The sequence below is a fragment of the Pseudophryne corroboree genome, chromosome 8 (genome assembly GCF_028390025.1).
Source record: "Pseudophryne corroboree isolate aPseCor3 chromosome 8, aPseCor3.hap2, whole genome shotgun sequence".
Lineage (NCBI taxonomy): Eukaryota > Metazoa > Chordata > Amphibia > Anura > Myobatrachidae > Pseudophryne > Pseudophryne corroboree.
In genome coordinates this window covers 461425602-461449505 of record NC_086451.1, presented here as the reverse complement: position 1 = coordinate 461449505, position 23904 = coordinate 461425602, and the positions used below count along the sequence as shown (strand labels likewise).

Here is a 23904-nt window from a genome sequence, read left to right as displayed (position 1 = left end):
TGCGTGTACTGCACCACAGAATTATGCCGGTACTGCACCACAGAATAACGCCGGTACTGCACCACAGAATAACGCTGTTACTGCGCCACAGAATAACGCTGTTACTGTGCAACAGAATAACGCTGTTACTGCGCCACAGAATAACGCTGTTACTGCGCCACAGAATAACGCTGTTACTGCGCCACAGAATAACGCTGTTACTGCGCCACAGAACAAAGTGCATAAGTAAACTGGAGACTGTGACACGCTCTTTTACAGCATTCTTAAATTCCAATTCGGGAGACATTATGAAAAGACAACGTGGGTCTTGATAACCTGATTTGCGCCATCTGGTGGCAGAGCCAGCCATACGATACCGCAAAGTGCGTCTTCAAACCACTGCTCACATAGAGCTGGATGCAAGTATATTTCTTTTTGCTCAAATATTAATTTCCATACTGAATATGGTCCCCAGAAAAATGCACAGACACGCCTGCGTGTACAGATTCAGACGCGTCTTCAACTTGCGACCCCTTGTACTTAGAGAGGCAGAATAATGGAGGGTAGGGGTGTGAAATCAAACTGTATGCCTTTTAACTCCAGACCTCAAGTACCCTCAGCAAGTCATGTTTTCAGGATATCTTTTTTCATGCACATATGATTTCAATCTATTAACTGGGTCAGTAGCTATCCTACTGGTTTCCACAGACCGAAAACATGAAAACATGACCTGTTGAGAGTACTCGAGGACTGGAGTTGAAACTAGAGATGAGCGCCGGAAATTTTTCGGGTTTTGTGTTTTGGTTTTGGGTTCGGTTCCGCGGCCGTGTTTTGGGTTCGACCGCGTTTTGGCAAAACCTCACCGAATTTTTTTTGTCGGATTCGGGTGTGTTTTGGATTCGGGTGTTTTTTTTTCAAAAAACCCTAAAAAACAGCTTAAATCATAGAATTTGGGGGTCATTTTGATCCCAAAGTATTATTAACCTCAAAAACCATAATTTACACTCATTTTCAGTCTATTCTGAATACCTCACACCTCACAATATTATTTTTAGTCCTAAAATTTGCACCGAGGTCGCTGTGTGAGTAAGATAAGCGACCCTAGTGGCCGACACAAACACCGGGCCCATCTAGGAGTGGCACTGCAGTGTCACGCAGGATGTCCCTTCCAAAAAACCCTCCCCAAACAGCACATGACGCAAAGAAAAAAAGAGGCGCAATGAGGTAGCTGACTGTGTGAGTAAGATAAGCGACCCTAGTGGCCGACACAAACACCGGGCCCATCTAGGAGTGGCACTGCAGTGTCACGCAGGATGTCCCTTCCAAAAAACCCTCCCCAAACAGCACATGACGCAAAGAAAAAAAGAGGCGCAATGAGGTAGCTGACTGTGTGAGTAAGATAAGCGACCCTAGTGGCCAACACAAACACCGGGCCCATCTAGGAGTGGCACTGCAGTGTCACGCAGGATGTCCCTTCCAAAAAACCCTCCCCAAACAGCACATGACGCAAAGAAAAAAAGAGGCGCAATGAGGTAGCTGACTGTGTGAGTAAGATAAGCGACCCTAGTGGCCGACACAAACACCGGGCCCATCTAGGAGTGGCACTGCAGTGTCACGCAGGATGTCCCTTCCAAAAAACCCTCCCCAAACAGCACATGACGCAAAGAAAAAAAGAGGCGCAATGAGGTAGCTGACACTGTGAGTAAGATAAGCGACCCTAGTGGCCGACACAAACACCGGGCCCATCTAGGAGTGGCACTGCAGTGTCACGCAGGATGTCCCTTCCAAAAAACCCTCCCCAAACAGCACATGACGCAAAGAAAAAAAGAGGCGCAATGAGGTAGCTGACTGTGTGAGTAAGATAAGCGACCCTAGTGGCCGACACAAACACCGGGCCCATCTAGGAGTGGCACTGCAGTGTCACGCAGGATGTCCCTTCCAAAAAACCCTCCCCAAACAGCACATGACGCAAAGAAAAAAAGAGGCGCAATGAGGTAGCTGACTGTGTGAGTAAGATAAGCGACCCTAGTGGCCGACACAAACACCGGGCCCATCTAGGAGTGGCACTGCAGTGTCACGCAGGATGGCCCTTCCAAAAAACCCTCCCCAAACAGCACATGACGCAAAGAAAAAAAGAAGCGCAATGAGGTAGCTGACTGTGTGAGTAAGATAAGCGACCCTAGTGGCCGACACAAACATCGGGCCCATCTAGGAGTGGCACTGCAGTGTCACGCAGGATGTCCCTTCCAAAAAACCCTCCCCAAACAGCACATGACGCAAAGAAAAAAAGAGGCGCAATGAGGTAGCTGACTGTGTGAGTAAGATAAGCGACCCTAGTGGCCGACACAAACACCGGGCCCATCTAGGAGTGGCACTGCAGTGTCACGCAGGATGGCCCTTCCAAAAAACCCTCCCCAAACAGCACATGACGCAAAGAAAAAGAAAAGAAAAAAGAGGTGCAAGATGGAATTGTCCTTGGGCCCTCCCACCCACCCTTATGTTGTATAAACAAAACAGGACATGCACACTTTAACCAACCCATCATTTCAGTGACAGGGTCTGCCACACGACTGTGACTGATATGACGGGTTGGTTTGGACCCCCCCCAAAAAAGAAGCAATTAATCTCTCCTTGCACAAACTGGCTCTACAGAGGCAAGATGTCCACCTCATCATCATCCTCCGATATATCACCGTGTACATCCCCCTCCTCACAGATTATCAATTCGTCCCCACTGGAATCCACCATCTCAGCACCCTGTGTACTTTGTGGAGGCAATTGCTGCTGGTGAATGTCTCCACGGAGGAATTGATTATAATTCATTTTAATGAACATCATCTTCTCCACATTTTCTGGATGTAACCTCGTACGCCGATTGCTGACAAGGTGAGCGGCGGCACTAAACACTCTTTCGGAGTACACACTTGTGGGAGGGCAACTTAGGTAGAATAAAGCCAGTTTGTGCAAGGGCCTCCAAATTTCCTCTTTTTCCTGCCAGTATAAGTACGGACTGTGTGACGTGCCTACTTGGATGCGGTCACTCATATAATCCTCCACCATTCTTTCAATGGTGAGAGAATCATATGCAGTGACAGTAGACGACATGTCCGTAATCGTTGTCAGGTCCTTCAGTCCGGACCAGATGTCAGCATCAGCAGTCGCTCCAGACTGCCCTGCATCACCGCCAGCGGGTGGGCTCGGAATTCTGAGCCTTTTCCTCGCACCCCCAGTTGCGGGAGAATGTGAAGGAGGAGATGTTGTTGACAGGTCGCGTTCCGCTTGACTTGACAATTTTCTCACCAGCAGGTCTTTCAACCCCAGCAGACTTGTGTCTGCCGGAAAGAGAGATCCAAGGTAGGCTTTAAATCTAGGATCGAGCACGGTGGCCAAAATGTAGTGCTCTGATTTCAACAGATTGACCACCCGTGAATCCTTGTTAAGCGAATTAAGGGCTCCATCCACAAGTCCCACATGCCTAGCGGAATCGCTCCGTGTTAGCTCCTCCTTCAATGTCTCCAGCTTCTTCTGCAAAAGCCTGATGAGGGGAATGACCTGACTCAGGCTGGCAGTGTCTGAACTGACTTCACGTGTGGCAAGTTCAAAGGGCATCAGAACCTTGCACAACGTTGAAATCATTCTCCACTGCGCTTGAGACAGGTGCATTCCACCTCCTATATCGTGCTCAATTGTATAGGCTTGAATGGCCTTTTGCTGCTCCTCCAACCTCTGAAGCATATAGAGGGTTGAATTCCACCTCGTTACCACTTCTTGCTTCAGATGATGGCAGGGCAGGTTCAGTAGTTTTTGGTGGTGCTCCAGTTTTCTGTACGTGGTGCCTGTACGCCGAAAGTGTCCCGCAATTCTTCTGGCCACCGACAGCATCTCTTGCACGCCCCTGTCGTTTAAAAAATTCTGCACCACCAAATTCAAGGTATGTGCAAAACATGGGACGTGCTGGAATTTGCCCAGATTTAATGCACACACAATATTGCTGGCGTTGTCCGATGCCACAAATCCACAGGAGAGTCCAATTGGGGTAAGCCATTCCGCGATGATCTTCCTCAGTTGCCGTAAGAGGTTTTCAGCTGTGTGCGTATCCTGGAAACCGGTGATACAAAGCGTAGCCTGCCTAGGAAAGAGTTGGCGTTTGCGAGATGCTGCTACTGGTGCCGCCGCTGCTGTTGTTGCGGCGGGAGTCCATACATCTACCCAGTGGGCTGTCACAGTCATATAGTCCTGACCCTGCCCTGCTCCACTTGTCCACATGTCCGTGGTTAAGTGGACATTGGGTACAGCTGCATTTTTTAGGACACTGGTGACTCTTTTTCTGAGGTCTGTGTACATTTTCGGTATCGCCTGCCTAGAGAAATGGAACCTAGATGGTATTTGGTACCGGGGACACAGTACCTCCAAAAGTCTCTAGTTGGCTCTGCAGTAATGATGGATACCGGAACCACGTTTCTCACCACCCAGGATGTCAAGGCCTCAGTTATCCGCTTTGCAGTAGGATGACTGCTGTGATATTTCATCTTCCTCGCAAAGGACTGTTGGACAGTCAATTGCTTGGTGGAAGTAGTACAAGTGGTCTTACGACTTCCCCTCTGGGATGACCATCGACTCCCAGCAGCAACAACAGCAGCGCCAGCAGCAGTAGGCGTTACACGCAAGGATGCATCGGAGGAATCCCAGGCAGGAGAGGAATCATCAGAATTGCCAGTGACATGGCCTGCAGGACTATTGGCATTCCTGGGGAAGGAGGAAATTGACACTGAGGGAGTTGGTGGGGTGGTTTGCGTGAGCTTGGTTACAAGAGGAAGGGATTTACTGGTCAGTGGACTGCTTCCGCTGTTGGCCCAAGTTTTTGAACTTGTCACTGACTTATTATGAATGCGCTGCAGGTGACGTATAAGGGAGGATGTTCCGAGGTGGTTAACGTCCTTACCCCTACTTATTACAGCTTGACAAAGGGAACACACGGCTTGACACCTGTTGTCCGCATTTCTGGTGAAATACTTCCACACCGAAGAGCTGATTTTTTTGGTATTTTCACCAGGCATGTCAACGGCCATATTCCTCCCACAGACAACAGGTGTCTCCCCGGGTGCCTGACTTAAACAAACCACCTCACCATCAGAATCCTCCTGGTCAATTTCCTCCCCAGCGCCAGCAACACCCATATCCTCCTCATCCTGGTGTACTTCAACACTGACATCTTCAATCTGACTATCAGGAACTGGACTGCGGGTGCTCCTTCCATCACTTGCAGGGGGCGTGCAAATGGTGGAAGGCGCATGCTCTTCACTTCCAGTGTTGGGAAGGTCAGGCATCGCAACCGACACAATTGGAGTCGGACTCTCCTTGTGGATTTGGGATTTCGAAGAACGCACAGTTCTTTGCGGTGCTACTGCTTTTGCCAGCTTGAGTCTTTTCATTTTTCTAGCGAGAGGCTGAGTGCTTCCATCCTCATGTGAAGCTGAACCACTAGCCCTGAACATAGGCCAGGGCCTCAGCCGTTCCTTGCCACTCCGTGTGGTAAATGGCATATTGGCAAGTTTACGCTTCTCCTCCGACAATTTTATTTTAGGTTTTGGAGTCCTTTTTTTACTGATATTTGGTGTTTTGGATTTGACATGCTCTGTACTATGACATTGGGCATCGGCCTTGGCAGACGACGTTGCTGGCATTTCATCGTCTCGGCCATGACTAGTGGCAGCAGCTTCAGCACGAGGTGGAAGTGGATCTTGATCTTTCCCTAATTTTGGAACCTCAACATTTTTGTTCTCCATATTTTAATAGGCACAACTAAAAGGCACCTCAGGTAAACAATGGAGATGGATGGATACTAGTATACAATTATGGATGGACTGCCGAGTGCCGACACAGAGGTAGCTACAGCCGTGGACTACTGTACTGTGTCTGCTGCTAATATAGACTGGTTGATAAAGAGATGTAGTATGTATGTATAAAGAAGAAAGAAAAAAAACCCACGGGTAGGTGGTATACAATTATGGACGGACTGCCGAGTGCCGACACAGAGGTAGCTACAGCCGTGGACTACCGTACTGTACTGTGTCTGCTGCTAATATAGACTGGTTGATAAAGAGATGTAGTATGTATGTATAAAGAAGAAAGAAAAAAAAACCACGGGTAGGTGGTATACAATTATGGATGGACTGCCGAGTGCCGACACAGAGGTAGCTACAGCCTTGGACTACTGTACTGTGTCTGCTGCTAATATAGACTGGTTAATAAAGAGATGTAGTATGTATGTATAAAGAAGAAAGAAAAAAAAACCACGGGTAGGTGGTATACAATTATGGATGGACTGCCGAGTGCCGACACAGAGGTAGCTACAGCCGTGGACTACTGTACTGTGTCTGCTGCTAATATAGACTGGTTGATAAAGAGATGTAGTATGTATGTATAAAGAAGAAAGAAAAAAAAACCACGGGTAGGTGGTATACAATTATGGACGGACTGCCGAGTGCCGACACAGAGGTAGCTACAGCCGTGGACTACCGTACTGTACTGTGTCTGCTGCTAATATAGACTGGTTGATAAAGAGATGTAGTATGTATGTATAAAGAAGAAAGAAAAAAAAACCACGGGTAGGTGGTATACAATTATGGATGGACTGCCGAGTGCCGACACAGAGGTAGCTACAGCCGTGGACTACTGTACTGTGTCTGCTGCTAATATAGACTGGTTGATAAAGAGATGTAGTATGTATGTATAAAGAAGAAAGAAAAAAAAACCACGGGTAGGTGGTATACAATTATGGATGGACTGCCGAGTGCCGACACAGAGGTAGCTACAGCCGTGGACTACTGTACTGTGTCTGCTGCTAATATAGACTGGTTGATAAAGAGATGTAGTATGTATGTATAAAGAAGAAAGAAAAAAAAACCACGGGTAGGTGGTATACAATTATGGATGGACTGCCGAGTGCCGACACAGAGGTAGCTACAGCCGTGGACTACTGTACTGTGTCTGCTGCTAATATAGACTGGTTGATAAAGAGATGTAGTATGTATGTATAAAGAAGAAAGAAAAAAAAACCACGGGTAGGTGGTATACAATTATGGATGGACTGCCGAGTGCCGACACAGAGGTAGCTACAGCCGTGGACTATTGTACTGTGTCTGCTGCTAATATAGACTGGTTGATAAAGAGATGTAGTATGTATGTATAAAGAAGAAAGAAAAAAAAACCACGGGTAGGTGGTAAACAATTATGGACGGACTGCCGAGTGCCGACACAGAGGTAGCTACAGCCGTGGACTACCGTACTGTACTGTGTCTGCTGCTAATATAGACTGGTTGATAATGAGATGTAGTATGTATGTATAAAGAAGAAAGAAAAAAAAAACCACGGGTAGGTGGTATACAATTATGGACGGACTGCCGAGTGCCGACACAGAGGTAGCTACAGCCGTGGACTACTGTACTGTGTCTGCTGCTAATATAGACTGGTTGACAATGAGATGTAGTATGTATGTATAAAGAAGAAAGAAAAAAAAACCACGGGTAGGTGGTATACAATTATGGATGGACTGCCGAGTGCCGACACAGTTGTAGCTACAGCCGTGAACTACCGTACTGTGTCTGCTGCGACTGGATGATAAATAATGATATAAAAAATATATATATATATCACTACTGCAGCCGGACAGGTATATATTATATAATGACGGACCTGCTGGACACTGTCTGTCAGCAGAATGAGTTTTTTATAGAATAAAAAAAAAAACACCACACAAGTCACACGACGAGTGTTTAACTTTTTCAGGCAATCACAATATAGTATACTACTAACTATACTGGTGGTCAGTGTGGTCAGGTCACTGGTCAGTCACACTGGCAGTGGCACTCCTGCAGCAAAAGTGTGCACTGTTTAATTTTAATAATATGTACTCCTGGCTCCTGCTATAACCTATAACTGGCACTGCTCCCCAGTCTCCCCCACAATTATAAGCTGTGTGAGCACAGTCAGATATATACATAGATGATGCAGCACACTGGGCTGAGCAGTGCACACAGATATGGTATGTGACTGAGTCACTGTGTATCGTTTTTTTCAGGCAGAGAACGGATTATATTAAATAAAACTGCACTGTCTGGTGGTCACTATGGTCAGTCACTACTAAACTCTGCACTCTCTACAGTACTCCTAAGCTCCAGTAAATCAAGTGTCTCTGTCTCAAATCAATCTCACTCTCTCTCTTCTAATCTAAATGGAGAGGACGCCAGCCACGTCCTCTCCCTATCAATCTCAATGCACGTGTGAAAATGGCGGCGACGCGCGGCTCCTTATATAGAATCCGAGTCTCGCGATAGAATCCGAGCCTCGCGAGAATCCGACAGCGTCATGATGACGTTCGGGCGCGCTCGGGTTAACCGAGCAAGGCGGGAAGATCCGAGTCGCTCGGACCCGTGAAAAAAAACATGAAGTTCGGGCGGGTTCGGATTCCGAGGAACCGAACCCGCTCATCTCTAGTTGAAACCCTCTAGCTTAGGCCAAGTACAGTGAGGACGTATTTGCGCAGTTGCGGCATAGTTAGAGAGGGAATGTTCAGCGGCGTGAATACAAAAAACATTTGTTAAAAAAAAAATCACAATCTTACAAGGATGCCTGGTCAGACACCGATGACCATGAGATATATAATGCGGATATATTGTAGCGTAAACCTCCCCAAACTCAGCACAGATCCGTGTACAATATAACTTATTTTGTTGTCTTTGTTATACAGAATTATTCCGGCAATAAACATAATTGTAATGTGCAGCAGCATTTTTCATTCAAACCCACTACGTTCCTAAATTGACAAGACAAATATGTTTTTCAGTATAAAATGCCTTTTATCCTGCAACTTTATAAGAGAGCTCTCCGCCTGTCTTAGGATAAAATTAAATTAGAAGAATCAATGTTTTCTGGGCTCGGAAGTTAGGAACAAAGGAGAGAGAAAAAAAACAAAGTCACATTTAAGGTGGAACTGAAGCCGTAAATTGTTTTGTATATTTTGCGAAGGAAGGTTGGCTGTCTTGTCTTACATTTCCATTTGTAGCACACTGTCAAACCAGCTCTAGTGTTCGGGGGGGTGGGGGGTGGGGACATTGCTCAGCTCATGCTGCCATATTTCTGTGAAAGTCTCACACATCCCTCGTCCATGATATACATCTAGCTACATCCCACTTCCATCACACTTAGAGCAAACTGCGGCATATTCCATCGTTCGACAGTTAAACATACAATTGTGCAATGCATTGGGCTGCAAGGGGCTTCGTAGCCATACACTTTGGGCAAATGTCCATTAATACTGGGAATATGGTATACATCACACAAGCTTTTACCAGGCCAGCACACAATACTGAGCAACTCATGTAAGACGCTTTAATTGTTAATGTGCTCCAATCATTCCAATGTTAATATATTACATTAATACGTCCCATCTAGTGCATCGTTAATGCGTTTTAAGGGTCTCGCCTCTTCCTTAAGCCAGGAGAGAGAATTACAGAGAAAAGTCTAGTACACAAAGGGGGTCATTCCGAGATGATCGCTCGCTAGCAGTTTTTAGCAGCCGTGCAAACGCATTGTCACCGCCCACTGAGGAGTGTATTTTAGCTTTGTAGAAGTGCGAACGCTTGTGCAGCAGAGCGACTGCAAAATCTTTTTATGCAAAACAAGACCAGCCCTGGACTTACTCTTCGTGTGCGTTGATTCTAACGACGGAGGGGCGGCTTTTGACATCACACACCCGCCCAGCCACGCCTGCATTTTTTCTGCCACTCCTGCGTTTTTCTAAGCACTCCCTGAAAACGGTCAGTTCACACCCAGAAACGCCCACTTCATGTCACTCTTCATGCGTTCGGCCGTGCAACATGAATGTTCGTTACACTCTGTGCAAACCCACGATGCTCATTGTACCTGTAGGACGCGCCTGCGCATTGCAGTGCCTACGCAGAAATGCCGATTTTTAGCCTGATCGCTGCGCTGCGAACGGCAGCTAGCGATCAACTCAGAATGACCCCCCATACACTGTAGGTTCCAAGCCGCGAGAAGGACGACGCTCACCTCCAGGTTTAATATGTACTAACAAACACAATTCTGTACGTAATATAATACATTGTCTGTAGTTTATTATAAAAACATGCAAGTCCCTAAACTAGAGATGAGCGCAGTAGTCACCCCTTTACTTATGGTTCCGGTATGAATGGTCGACCATGTTATGGTCGACAGTCATTAGGTCGACCACTATTGGTCGACATTGACATGGTCGACATGGACACATGGTCGACACATGAAAATGTTCAACACGTGAAAGGTCGGCACATGAAAAGGTCGACATGAGTTTTTTAAAAACTTTTTTTGGTGTCGTTTTTTGCGTAAAGTGACCGGGAACCCCAATTAGTGCACCGCGTCCCCTCGCATGCTTCGGGCATGGTGCCTTCGCTCCGCTACCGCTTCGCTCGGCACAGATTACCGTTCCAATCGTAGTCCACGTGGATCGTTAAGTATGGAAAAGTTCCCCAAAAGAAAAAAAAGTAAAAAAAAAATCATGTTGACCTTTTCATGTGTCGACCTTTCATGTGTTGACCATTTTAATGTGTCGACCATGTGTCCATGTTGACCGTGTCAATGTCGACCAATAGTGGTCGACCTAATGACTGTCGACCATAACATGGTCGACCATCTGAACAATTATCTTACTTATTTGACAGAAACATTTTGCCCATTTTGTTGAAGACGTTCCCAGTCCTACAACGACGATATAACGGACCGACCAATGATGCGGCCCCGTCTATCCCGGGAAAATAAATTCAGCGACACCCCAAATCGATACAGCTTGTGGTGGAATTCCAGCGGGGAAGCATAGCGAAGAAGGAACCGGAAGATTGATGCTAAATGTTGCTGCAATTTCACGCTACTGACCTTAACCCTTTCTTTTCCTTGATTACATTACTCTGGACTCTCTGCCACCCTGCGAGGGGTTATTTGTGTGTTTTTACCCCCAAAACATGGACGCAGTTTGTAGTTAACAAATTAGTAAAAACTATGTAAATCTGATAAAAATTGGGGGAGGTAAAGCTGTACCCTGCCGGACGTAGCCGATATTTATCATGTCACTAGGGACTAGTACCAGGGATGAGGCACAATGTACTGTGCACCTCATGCCTCATTGAGGTCATTAGTTTCTAAATAATGGTTAGGCCACAAAACTGCATATAGGCTATAGCTAGTGAGAAGTCAAGAAGGTTAAGCCATTAATGCACATGATAAACATGAGCCTATAGCGATCTCCATACCGCCCTACCGTCCCAATTCACAGCTGGCAAAAGTGGAGGCGTTTCACCCAAGACGGGGCTTTTCCACCATAATGGGGACGATGCTTATTTTATCCTGATTTCACCTGTCCTGATTACATGGGATAACACGTACCCTACTATCATAAAGTATTGCAGATAATAGACACAACAGCGGGGCTCCACCACCATATAAAAGTCACGGGATGACTTGCAGTATCTGTATTAAATGAGTTGCTGTAGAAGAGTTACTTCCAACAACACACGAGCTTCCATGTAAGAGACACTCACACCAAACTCACAGATACTTGGGGCTGGGTGGGAGTACTGTATGACTGAGGGGGGGGGGGGGGGGCATCATCTGTACTCCACTGCAGTCCTCACATATCAGGCCATGTTTTCTGAATTTCTATAATCATCCACAAGTTAATCTCTCTTGCTGGCTCAGTACTTATCCTAGCTGCTTTCACTGATCGAAAACAAGGCCTGTTGGATAAACTTGACGGTTGAAGCTGAGAACCACTGGTCCAAGGCCGTAACTAGGGTGTGTGGATGGTGCCATCGCCCGCGGTGTAGGCCCCTGGTGGACGCACCATTGCTACCTCACGGCACCTGTATGTAGCTTGCAGAGCAATCGTAGCATCCAACTGAGCTGCCCAACTCCCTAGAGCCACCAGTCCCCGCCAAGGCGTGACATCACAGGTTTAGGAGGCGGAGACGGCAGTGGATGGAATAGAGCCCTATCCCGGCCCCTGCACTGGTCTATAGAAGTGTTGTGACAACATAATCTCTGATATATATGTTTATTTTAACACATTTTCAAAAATGTATATTTTTTCACGAGTTTATGGCATTATAAAACTGGTGTTTATACTGGTAGAGTAAGATTTATTGCAGCAGTCCGGACACCATGAATAAGGTCGACATTGGTAATCCATGCCACCGTGTGAGATATTATGTTATTAGTTTAGGTATGATTCACCAGGTATTCGAGGTTACTTTATATAACATGTGCCATGGTGCATTGTTCACCATTTATTTACTGGGCTCATCGGCAAACTCATGGGGGGTTTCTGGTTGCCCGGAACCCCCTCTTGGGAAGTGGCTCATTTTAGGACAATAGCAATGGTATTATTATATATATATATATATATATATATATATATATATATATACACACACACACACACACATATATAAAATACGATTACTAGAGCTGTCACCACATCATGCAGTGTAAGGGACAGAGCGGATCTGCTGCACATGCCCAGTGGTAAAAGCTTCCTCTACCAAGTTTGCTGTGTATGTGGATCTGAGTCCTCAATCAGTGCACTGGACCAGAGAGTAGCTTCCAGGAAGAAGAGACAGGAGCCTTACCATAACGTGGGAGAATGTGTGCTTAGTGCAGTACTGGTTCTATTATGTTTGTGTATTTATTTATTTATTGTGGTATGCTTAACATTTTCCTGATCACTTATTTATATTATTTAAATATGGTTAAAACAGCCTGGACTAAAGACCACATATAGTGTTACATACTGTATTTCATACAGTATCCAGTGTATAAGAAGACCAATGTCCATTGTCATTACTGGGTTCTTCTACTGCTCCCCCCAGACTCCCGCACTTGCACCAGTGTTCCGTAGAGCGGGAGATTGTGGATTGCATTTGGAAACCCCCCCCTCTAGAAATCCTGCCTTTGTCACTGGGGCTTGTGATACAGTAACGCAGACAGAACGCATGCACTCAGTATTATAACGATACATGTGGCATCACATAGCGCATTTACAGCGACAGACGACTCACCTGACCGGATTGCTGGTTAGGGACACCCTCAGAGACTCCAGGCAGTTCAGGAGTTTGTCGTCGGTGATGCCGGAACGCAGTTCATGGACGTATTCTTGGGAGGAAAGGGTGCACTCGTGCTTATTGTTCTTCAGGCCGCCCTGTTAGAGACATACAGGACAGAGCGTGAGCTCACATGACAAGCACAGTGCATTATAGACCTGAGTTACAGGCGACAATCTGCATTTTGAGGTTATTTCAGAGAAGGATGTACTTCTGCTCTGCAGAAGACCTGGTTACAGAGAAACAGCTCAGGCAACAGATGCATGCAAATACTGTATGATATATTACTAGGCTTCCATAATATACCTACAGTATGATGTACACAGGTTATGTGGCTGGCTAAAGCCAAGCGTGCATTCACCTGGTTAGCAGAACCCGTGTACATTGCAGGTGTCCTGGATTAAAGGGATATTATAACAAGCCTGTATAGAATACATAAAAGATTAAATGCATAATACGAAAATAATACACTATTCTATATTTTAATTGGATAAAGGGAAATGACCATAACATATGGAATAAAGCAGTTTCCAGTATCAGGGAGGGACGACATGAAGGACAAAGCTCAGGGCTCCAATATCTGCTATAAACCTTCTGCACTAATACAACGTTTTCACTGGAGCCACCAGGAGCCAGATCACGTCAGCTCCTGAGACCAGGCTAATTCCTCCGCCTTACACTAAATCCTGATATATCAAACCCAATGATCCATGAACAAAGAACGGTAAAGAAATAAGTAAATCTACAATGAATAAAGAATCTGTGCGCAACCTACAGCCGTCATCCTCTGCATTCTGCTATGAGCTGGTCAGACCTGTGACACTAGGGATATAAAACAGGTTATACTATATAGAGTACGTACAACACAAAGTAACAACCGGTTGCAGAGATATTTAACTGCAGCAGTTTCCGACATAGGACTTCACAAACAAAAACAAAATAGAGGCGTCATTGTTGAAAGTTATTTATTTGAATGTAAGATCCAAATTTGCAAAATAAGATTTAGATTGTAGAATTTGATGGGGTGTGGATCATCAAATCGACAATGTCTAGGTCGACCACTATAGGTCGACAGTCACTAGGTCGACAGGGTTGGAAGGTCGACAGGGTTTCTAGGGCGACATGTGCTAGGTCGACAGGTCAAAAGGTCGACATGAGTTTTCTGGGGGCTTTTGGTGTCGTTTTCTGCGTACAGTGACCGGGAAGCCCAATTAGTGCAGCACTTCGCTCGCCGTGCTCCAGGCAAGGTGCCTCGCTCCGCTACCGCTTCGCTCGCCACAGATTACCGTTCCAATTGTAGTCCACGTGGATCGTTAAGTATGAAAAAGCTCAAAAAAAAAGAAAAAGAAACTGTGAAAAACTCATGTCGACCTTTTGACCTGTCGACCTAGCACATGTTGACTTAGAAACCCTGTCGGTCTTCCAACCCTGTCGACCTAGTGTCGATCTTCAGACCGGAACCCGAATTTTATACATTGCAATGTTTAAAGGACCCCACCCCCACACATCATCACCACACACACACACAGCTTTTATTTTTCATTACTGTTTTATAAACCATGATACAAAAAAACAAAAAACAACAACAAAAAATATATATATTTCTGTTCATTATTCTCCTGCTTAGATTTGAAAATATTTTTGTGGGGGAAGATTTTGACAGTCGGTCAATTGTCGTCGGTGTTTTGACCGTTGGGATTTTGATTGTAGGTAAATTGACGGCATCCCCCTGAGCCGTCTGTATTTTCAAACTGAATGGATATTAATCTCCAGTACGCAGGTACAATATTTAGAAACGGCTATACTATGCTGTATACAGACTTATCTTTCCAGCAGAAGGCAGTAACGATGACAACATATTGTGAATCAACAAATTAAAGCATCAGAATCATGGGGGAGGGAAGTCAACTGCAGACGAAGGCAGCAAATTGCCACGGCATTTAAATGCCGGCAGTGGCACCGCATCTTGCACCCATCGCCGCCCGCCTGCAAATAACTGCTCAAGCTGTTTTGTGCAAGATCAGACTGCTGCAAATTGTAGCTGTTGCCGCACTGATTCACCGGGGAAGACACCCGCCCGCAATTGAATTCCCCCTTGGTATCCACTCTCCTGGTACATCCAGGAAAGTGTGTGTATCGGGGTCTCCAGGATGCAAACAGGGCCGTGGTGCACCGTTTTCAGACACCATACCTTTTGCACAGTTTGCCTTGATGTCACCCCTTGGGGTCACTTTGAGGGGATATAAAAAAATAAAATAAAAAAAGGCTAGTATGTCAGGAGGGGACATTATATGTCACACGGGAAAAATCTGTTGGCACCAAAGCTTGCAATTAAAACTATTCTTATTGTTAGTTTAAAAATGTGCCCTTCAGTTCCCACTTTAAGCTATAGGCTGGAACCCGTGGTACAAACACTATGGTTAGTGTATATTGCATACAGGGGTGTGGTGGGGGGGCTGAGATACAGAGTCATCCACAGGTGGCCCGTAGATGCTTGGACATAAAGGTGGATCTCTGTCTGTAGTTAGAGTTGGGCACATCATCCTTCAAATTTACTTCCTTGGAGAACAAGGGAGATGGGAACATATTCCTGGCATTGATTTCCACATGGTCTTGCAGTTGCAGGAAATGTTGCATGCTACCAATAACTACATCAAGAACTGTAAGAGTGCCTTAGAAGACATGCCATCAGATGATCTTCGAGTGATCACCCATGCTGACGGGACACCTGCTGGTGAACATCAAGGTCTATTCAATGCCCCAATGAGGTGGCAATCATTATTGTTGGTAAAGAGTGTCAAAGCAGGGGCATCGTACTACAGAAGGGATCTGGGGATGTCATTCAATTGCGGAAACTAACAGAGCACATGATGCATTGCAAGATCCATTCCTGTTTTGCCAAGGAGAAAACAGACGGCTGCAGATGTACTTCAAGGTCCATTCTTCAACCTGGGCAATGACGGGTATCCCAGCTAGTATATAATATACAAGGGTGTTCAAGAATGATGGGACATATTTTATTTTTAATTTTACAAGAGCGCTGGCACTCGCCCTTCTCGGCTGTCTTGACAGTGAAAGGTCACATCAAACTTGGTGGTGGCCATCTAAGGTATTTGATATTTATATCGTGTATCCTTCATAAATAAGCTTGTTACAGCCCTAGATACTGGTGTTTAAAATGTGACCAGTCATTATGGGACACCCTGTAGATAGACCGTCCAAAATAACAAACAGCACTACTCCTCCCTGTGTAGATGTGCTCAGGTGCCCTCTACGATAGAGCAGACTTTTTTTAGGCAATAGCTAGCGGCACACTCGCAGGACTACTTCAGTGAAAAAAAATTCAGGCAATCTTGCAACTACAATATTCCAACGTTTCAGCTTTAATCACAACTTACGTCAGGGAATTTCTTTAACTTCAGAAGTCCTGTGAGTGCCCCCCGATAATGCCATACATTATTATTACCGGTTATTTATATAGCGCACATATATTCCGCAGCGCTTTACAGAGAATTATTTGCCCATTCACATTAGTCCCTGCTCCAGTGGAGCTTACAATCTATATTCCCTATCACATGTACACACACAATCACGATAGGGTTTATTTTGTTGGGAGCCAACTGACCTACCAGTATACTTTTGGATTGTGGGAAGAAACCAGAGTACCCGTAGGAAACCCACGCAAGTACGGGGAGAATATATAAACTCCACACAGTTAGGGCCATGTTGGGAATCGAACCCATGACCTCAGTGCTGCGAGGCAGTAATGCTAACCATTACACCATCCATACTGCCCTAATACATTATGAATAAGCATACAGCAAATGTTTTTTAATGTAAATTGCTGCATTCTATAACGTCGAAGATTTCCAGTGCTACAGCGGGCAGAATCTTTGGTGATCAAAAAGGGACTGGCGTTGCAACTTACACAAAAAATGGGGAACACCGGCTCTCTGGCATACAATGGGTGTGACTAAAAAAAAAAAACAGAATTCCCCATTCAGTTCAATGGGAATGTAAAACAAAAAAGTTATTCCTGGTGGTACCCGGGAGAAAAGGTGAGAAATGATGGAACCCCAATAGCTGATTTAAGAAGAGACAAACAGACTCCCGGCAACCAATGGGTTAAAGATTCTGGCTACCTTTGACTTAAACAGAGTTGTAGGAAAAATAGTAGTAACTTTTTACTTATGGAGTTTTTGAAATGTTGGAAAACTTTTCATGAACTGGCAAAACTAGTACAAACATGCCGTTCCCGTGCAATATCCGAGGTCCTAGGTGGCAAGAAGCGATATATATTATTTAAATCCAACTGCACAGACACTTCGTGATTCATAACCCCCAAATGAGCCTGTTTCTGTTCAACATCTTTATATCAAATAAATTTTTTGCTATTTCTTTATTTATTTTTATTTTATTTTTTAAAAAAAATGAAAAAGAAAAATTATTAATGTGTCTCCTTACCTGGTTTTGTTGTCTTATAAAACATGCAGCGGATTTTCACATATTGAGCAATAAATTATTCAGGTCATTTGCATGTTATCCAGAATCCTGTGTTAAACTTACCAAAGTGCGAGCGTCTTTTATTAATAACATCTGAGCAGATGAGTGACAATGCAATAAAGATTTAATAGTGTCTGTCATCCTAAAAATGAATATTATATGTTGTGGTTTGCAATTACCTTCTGTAGCGCAAGGAGAGGATTCCAGACAATGACAAGTGAGCGTTAATATTGGAAGGACCGCAGGGATTTAATGAAGTAAGGTAGGTGATTTTTTTTTTTTTTTTTTTAAATATAACAAACCACAGAAAACAATGGGAGCAGATGTATTAAGCCTGGAGAAGTGATAAAGTAGTGATAAGTGGAAGGTGATGACGCACCAGCCAATCATTACGAGTCTGAAATATAACAGTTAGGAGCTGATTAGCTGGTGCGTCATCACCTTCCACTTATCACTACTTTATCACTTCTCCAGGCTTAGTACATCTGCCTCTATGTAACAGCTGAAAGTCCACCGCGGATGCACTAAAGTCCGCTATGGCTTTGGAAGGGATCGGTATGGTATACCGCCGCACGGGATGCAGAGCGGTGGAATGCCGGAAGGGGGGAGAGCGCAACGAAGCCCCTTGCGGGCTCAGTGGCGAGCTATGCTACACATGTTCTATTCTCCTTCTGGGGGTGTCGTGGACATCCATAGAGGGGGAATCACCTACCTCGCTGGTATACCGGCGGTGGTATGGTGCCCCAGTCGGGATCCCGGCGGCAGTATGGGGACAGCCGAGCAGTATGCTTATTATTTCTTATTACAAACCAACGCCTATTGCAATTTATGCGTGGTCCAGTTCTGCTGTCTTGTGCAGCTGCAGACTAGAATGGTTTTAAACCTAAATGCAAGGCTTTTATTTAAAGCACAAACTGTATTTATATATAGTATAAATAATGAAAGTGTTACAAATTGAACACAAACATTATATTCTCTCTACTAGTCAGTGTTAAAGTGGGAATTTTAAAACAATGAGTTTAAAGGTAATATTCCACACTGGAATGTTGCGTTAGTCTAACGTTCTAGCACCTGATTATTCCCAAATATATTACTATCAAAAAAGAAAAAGAAAAAGAGGTAGCATTATGGTGCACGTGCACCATAATGCTACCTCTTTTTCTTTTTTGATAGTAATATAGGTATCTTAGGTAGCAGGTAGCACATCCCCGATATATATATACATGATTCATAATTAATATGTTATATGGGGATTAGGTCTCATACCGGTGCGGAAACACTTGTTTTTGTCTATTCCCAAATATATTAAATAAAATGCCGTTCGGACTGAGATCTGATCATTTGATCCTATGAGATTTTGAGCTGAGCGCTGTAATAAAGCGAGGTTTGTATTTATAGTTTGCGCTGCTGGGAACATCATAATGGACTATGGAGTCATTCCGAGTTGATCGCTCGCTGCCGATTTTCGCAGCGCAGCGATCAGGTGAAAAAAAAATGGCATTTCTGCGCATGCCCCGCAATGCGCACGGGTACAAACCTCTTTGTGGTTGTGCTCAGGTTCTAGCGAAGTTTTACTTTGCACTGTTGGCCGCAAGAAGATTGACAGGAAGGGGGCGTTACTGGGTGTCAACTGACCGTTTTCAGGGAGTGTTTGCAAAAACGCAGGCGTGGGTGGGCGTTTGCTGGGCGGGTGTATGACGTAAAATCCGGACAGGAATAGGATGAAGTGATCGCAAACGCTGAGTAGGTTCAGAGCTACTCAGAAACTGCACAAACTGTTTTTGTAGAGCTCGGCTGCACATGCGTTCCCACTTCTGTTAAGCTAAAATAAACTCCCCAGTGGGCGGCGGCATAGCGTTTGCACGGCTGCTAAAACTAGCTAGCGAGCGATCAACTCGGAATGACCCCCTATATCCGGGATGAGTGATAGGCCAAGATGTGGCCCGCCATCTGCTGGGGACCTACAAGCCCCGGCCGGTCCCCCCCCCGGCGGTCTCTGTTCAGTATGCATCATGAAGAGGTTAAATGTGTTTTCTTTGTGCGATGTAGAAATGTATTGTTGACAATATGACAACTATCAAAATAATTACATTTGCTTTTATCAGAAATAAGACAGCATCATGCATAATGCATCATCTTTTTTTCTGACAAAAATGATTTTCATAAACACATTTAAATTAGAAATATACTAACAATTATACAATCATTCCTATCCGAGCTGTAACTTTTCTGAGGTGTCTCTCAGATCTTCTTATAGAAACTTCTGCCGACAGATAGATAAACAAATGAAAAAGTTCTTGAAGTGTTTGAGCTAGATTTCAGCTATTTTTAAGTTTCCCAAACAACATATCAAAAATGTAAAGGTTATAAGTTGAACACCCGTTGTACAGTACTTACCTACCCTCTTGCAATATCCTTGAGAGTCATGATTCATGGGGAGTTCTGCCCAACTCTCCAGGTACTCTCTTGTACCCCGCCCAACTCTCAAGTGGAGTTGGCGACCACTTGATGCAGTTACTGTAATTGCAAATTGCATCGTTGTACCCTGATCTCCATGGGGGAGGGGTGCGGTGATTCGATGAATTAGTCCATGGGTGGGCGGGGCCATGATAACGTGAATCACATCATTACCACCTGCTGTTTCCGCAAAATTTATTGGGCCAAAGAACTGGATAAATAGACCCCTATAGTTTAGACCATGGGGGTCATTCCGAGTTGATCGCTCGCTAGCTAGTTTTAGCAGCCGTGCAAACGCTATGCCGCCGCCCACTGGGGAGTGTATTTTAGCTTAGCAGAAGTGCGAACGCATGTGCAGCCGAGCTCTACAAAAACAGTTTGTGCAGTTTCAGAGTAGCTCTGGACCTACTCAGCGCTTGCGACCACTTCAGCCTATTCCGGTCCGTATTTGACGTCATACACCCGCCCAGCGAACGCCCAGCCACGCCTGCGTTTTTTTTCAGACACGCCTGCGTTTTTGCAAACACTCCCTGAAAACGGTCAGTTGACACCCAGTAACGCCCCCTTCCTGTCAATCTTCTTGCGGCCGCCAGTGCGAAGGAAAACTTCGCTAGAACCTGAGCACAACCACAAAGAGGTTTGTACCCGTACGTCGCGCGTGCGCATTGCGGGGCATATGCATGCGCAGAAATGCAGTTTTTTCACCTGATCGCTGCGCTGCAAAAATCGGCAGCGAACGATCAACTCGGAATGACCCCCCATGTTCAAACATTTTCTGCTATAGGATTTTTTAAATAGCAAAGAAATTTGACAATAATATATCAACTGTACTTATAGGGTGCCACAAGTGTTCCTCAGCGCCGTACAGAGGGGAAAACAATAAGACCGTACAGTATAGAGAACAGTACAATACTGTAGACAACTATTAGCTCTACAACGCTCAACACAGCCACTGAAGGGGTGCAATGAAAAACGTAAGATAAAAATGTACCTTTTAGCATGGGCGCAGATAACGGGTCTAGAGAGCCCCCAAGGAGTTGACGTAGAGTGTAGCTAGCATGCAAGAGTAGTAGGTGCTAATGATAACAGGAGAGAGGAGGGCCCTGCTTGTACAGCTTACACTTTAAAGATACTTTGCTATTGTCAAATTTCAAGAATGTTAACTTTCAATACACTAAAGCCCATTTTTTTGCCATTTAAAAATATAACCTGCAGACAAAAAGTTAAAGTGTGTGCCTTCCTGAACCACAGTCTATTGACCCAATAGCGAAGGAGCCGTCACTTTCGATCCTGCTGTTTAATACAGTAGGAATCAACATTCCAAGCAACTGCGCCAAAAAAATCCTTTTGATCTCAATGTTTGGTGTTCATGCTGCACAACCAGTTCACAATGTGTGTTGGGACCATTAATTGCTCCTATTGTTCATCTCCCACCACCTCACATGACTTCTGTGGAGTGCAGAATCTAACGTCAATGGTGACTGTTTACTGGGAAGAGTGACGTGCGGTGGGGTGAGGCAGGTGAGGCAGAGCCTTTCCTGTCATACTTACGTTTAAGCCAGAGTTTTGACTGAATAAAATATCTGAAAAATACTGATAATTTGTTGGAAATATCTTCTTTGCATTATTCTAACAATTTTTATAGCCCAAACTCTGGAGTAAAAAGTCTATAGAGGCAGGTGAGGCAGTGCCTCACCTGTGTATCCTTTCCACACATCTCTAATCAAAACTCATCAGATTTCCAGGAGTTGATAATGCTGCACCTGTGTATAATGCCCAGATGTACCCTTTGGCTCATATATTGCATGTAAATCTGGCTCTGGGGTTAGCCAGTGCCTCCAGAGCCATTTAGCTCACCGCACGTCCCCAGAGGTTGAATAATGTATATTTTTAAGTTGGTAAGTGGCCCCCCAAAAAATAAAAAGTTCTAAAATGGGTTAATTGTCTCAATTTGCATTTCCTGAGAGACGGAGCTAAACCACAGTACCCCCAAAAACATGGATACACAAAACTCAGAATAATCCGGATCCTTTGTCATCCGTGTGTAATGTTTCTATCCAGGCAGGAGCCAAAAAAAAAACATGACTTTCGCGACACAAATCACTTCTGACGTCACCCAGCGTGGCTCCGAAACAACAAATACGGCCCATCGTCTCTATAAGAATGTCAACTACAATATATATCCGAGCCGGGATTACTTTATATCCATTGAATCAGCCTGCAAACACTTCCGTACAGTAGGTTAGAATAATTTGAGCTATATTTAATAGGGCTGTAACACAATAATAGCTTAATTAATATTAACATCCTGCTCTGATACGGAACAAAGGAAGCAACTAGAAAATGGATGGTTAATAATGGAAATTTTAATTAGCTTCCCTGCGTGAGATTAATGAAAATTACCAGTGTGCCCATTTGATCTTTCAAAAAAAATAATGCGGAGACAAAAAAGTTAGCAATTAGTGTATATCATGCTATAGCAAAAAGGTAAGTGAACAAAAAAGCTTTATCCCTTAATTTGATGCTCGTTAGGATAGAAATTATTGTTCTGGCAATGCTTTCAAATTTCAATATTGTGCAACAATACAAAGGGTCAGGGGTAGTACGGGTTAGTAATTTCAGAAAGCTTCTGCGTGCATCCTTCTGCAATAAAACTCTGCATTAAAACTCAGAGAGACACCCCCCTATTGCCAGGAAATTAGGTTTTAAATCTTGGATAGGTCCGTTTTGGCATCTTAGTGTGAAGAAGTCACGGCTCTGCGTTTTCCTTCCCTCCTGAGTATATGCATGTTTATTTACAATTGCACAGAGGCTAGAAAACTAATTTTATCTGAAATCTAATTTAAACCACTTGTGCGCTCCTCTCTAATAAAGTGCAGCTTATGACAGTTCAGATGTAAAACAACAGCTTTTCTGCCTATGTACGTCTCTATTTGTATTCTATACTATATTAAAGGTCCAAGCGTGTGCTGACAAAATTGCCTTTTTTCCCCGTAATTAAATCAGGATTAATGTTATGGATACAGCAAGCAAATATTAAGCAATTAGTTATACAAGATAGTTTCCACATAGGTTCTCTGTTTAACAAGGAAAGAACAGCTACAATAAGCTTTCTTCCTATAGAGAAGGACGTGCAAGAATTTTTACAGATTCATTCGAGTTTTATTTTCAAAACTCTTGCGCTGTCAATTTGACTGTACCCTGGAAATAAGCTTCACTTCACGGCAAAAACAGCATCACTGAGCTCTGTGACCCTCCGAAATGGCAATGGTACGTGATGGGTGGAGAGGAGCAACATTTTCAAAAACATTTTGCAACTTACGCGTTTCACCAATGCTGTTGGGTTTCAAGTGTTCACAGTCCTATCCCTACCACAGCATTGTGTACTGATTATCTTCCCACCGCCCCGCATAACATCACCTCACGCAATTTCACTGTCTATTGACGGCACAACTATCTTCTCTAGCCCCCAAGTGCGCTGTCTTGGAGTTAGCATTGATTCCTTTCTCTCTTTCAAATCACACATTCTGCCCCTCCCACAGTCCTGCCATCTCCATCCCAAAAATATTTCCAGGATTAGACCCTCTCTCACCCAGGATGCTATTAAGACTCATCCACTAACTGGTCATCTCCAGATTAGACCGCTGTAATCTCCTCCTACATCCTTGCTGCAGTCACGCTGAACAGCCCTTGAAGTCGTGTCATGCCGTGGCAGGACCCGGCAGCGCTGAGCGTCTTTTTTTGCAGTTTTTCAGTGGAAATGCGTCTTAGACGCAAAGTAATGTAATAAGACGCACAAGCAGCTTCTGCTGATTAA

At 44.5% G+C, this 23904-nt stretch overlaps 1 protein-coding gene across 8 annotated transcripts in view; it reads right to left on the bottom strand.

Moving 5' to 3' along the window:
* The window catches only part of DIAPH2 (diaphanous related formin 2), a 1435719-nt gene that overhangs the window by 1035695 nt on the left and 376120 nt on the right, over positions 1-23904 (bottom strand). For all 8 annotated transcript variants that reach the window (XM_063938356.1, XM_063938358.1, XM_063938359.1 and 5 more), the window contains one exon: positions 13086-13225. In XM_063938356.1, the coding sequence (XP_063794426.1) occupies positions 13086-13225 (140 nt within the window). The remainder of the gene's footprint in view (positions 1-13085; positions 13226-23904) is intronic.